Source organism: Acanthisitta chloris, unplaced genomic scaffold, assembly GCF_000695815.1.
Source record: "Acanthisitta chloris isolate BGI_N310 unplaced genomic scaffold, ASM69581v1 scaffold5417, whole genome shotgun sequence".
NCBI classification, from domain to species: domain Eukaryota; kingdom Metazoa; phylum Chordata; class Aves; order Passeriformes; family Acanthisittidae; genus Acanthisitta; species Acanthisitta chloris.
The window spans coordinates 1-1,455 of NW_008680812.1; the positions used below are offsets into that span (position 1 = coordinate 1).

General features: G+C 47.2%; 1 protein-coding gene across 1 annotated transcript in view; it reads left to right on the top strand.

Annotated features, from left to right (window-relative positions):
• Positions 1–4: 4 nt before the first annotated feature.
• SNRPB2 (small nuclear ribonucleoprotein polypeptide B) overlaps positions 5–1,455 on the top strand; it is a gene marked incomplete at its 5' end in the record, with an annotated part of 8,814 nt that continues 7,363 nt past the window's right edge. Inside the window, one exon of the mRNA XM_009077842.1 lies at positions 5–56. Coding sequence (XP_009076090.1) covers positions 5–56 — 52 coding nt within the window. The remainder of the gene's footprint in view (positions 57–1,455) is intronic.

Genomic DNA, 1,455 nt, shown 5'->3' on the forward strand with positions numbered 1-1,455 from the left:
CAGGCCGAACCACACCATCTACATCAACAACATCAATGACAAGATAAAGAAGGAAGGTATGGGTGTGTGCCGTTCGCCGCTGGACGGCGGAGGTTGTCCCCGGGGGTCATGCGCTCTCACTCAGGATTTGGCTTCAGGGGGTCGCTGAAGGGCTGAGCACGGGGTGATCGTGAGCCGAGCCCTGGGCGAACACCTCCTTGTAATGAAACAGCAGCTAAAGTCAGCAAATGAAGTGCAGCTTTAAGTCTATTTGTAGGGCAGGCCCCATGTTTCTACAGGAGCTTCTCACTGACTTTCTGCAGTGGTTCTGTAGCTGTAGATTTGCTTGTAAGCGAGTAATTAATGATGCGAGCAAAGAGATGGCCCCGTGGATGCTAACAGGCATGTTGCCATATGTTTTGGTGGTCAGCAGTCCCATCCTGCATGGTTGAGGGAACATCTGCATGTCCTCACTTGTTTTAGTGTCATGCAAAGTGGGTAACTTTACGTTGGACATTAGGAGGAATTTTGTCACAGAAGGGGTAATTAGACATCATAAGGGGCAGCCCAGGGAGGTGGTGGGGTCATTGTCCTTGGACTTGATTAAGGAAAGATTGGTTGTGGCATGTGGTGCCATGGTCTAGTTGACCTGGTGTTTGGGCATGGGTTGGACTTGATTTCAGAGGTCTTTTCCAGCCCAGTCGAGTCTGTGAGCATGCTATGAGCTGGTCAGCTTTAGGTTGTCATGTTACAGACACTGCCCTGCAGTTCTTACAGCCCTCACCAAAGAGAGAGGGCTGCCTGCTGAGGAACCAGCTTGCCCTTACCTGGCTCTATATTCCATGTGTGTATCAAACCATCCACTTAACAGATTTGTGACCTAAACTGATCATGGTAATTTATTAATTATAGTTTATGAAATGAGTGGGTGCATCATACTAGCACTACCTTAAATGTTTCTTCAGGGTGCTTCAGAGAGAGAACCAAAAGTGGAAACAACTTTGCTCATGAATTGTTTAATGTCATGTCAAGATGGTTCTGCTGATTAAATTTAACTTGGGGCTTCGTAGCATGTTAAGTGCCCTATAAGCTAGTAAGTCTCCATTAAGAAATTGTATTGTTATAATTCTTAAATAGAATCCTAGAATGGTTTGGGTTTAAAGGGACCGTAAAGACCATCTAGTTCCAACTTGCCTGCCATAGGCAGGGACACCTTCCACTAGATCAGGTTGATAGAGCCCCATCCAACCTGGCCTTGAGCACTGCCAAGGATGGGGCAGCCACAGCTTCTCTGGGCAACCTGTGTGCCAGTGCAGTGCCACCCTCACTGGGAAGAATTTCTTCCTAATATATAGTCTAAACCTATTCTCTTTCAGTTTGAAGCCATTACCCCATGTCCTGTCAGTCCACACTCTTGTATAAAGTCTCTTTGCAGCTCTCTTGTGCAGGAGTTCACGTACAAAGTGGCAGGCGCCC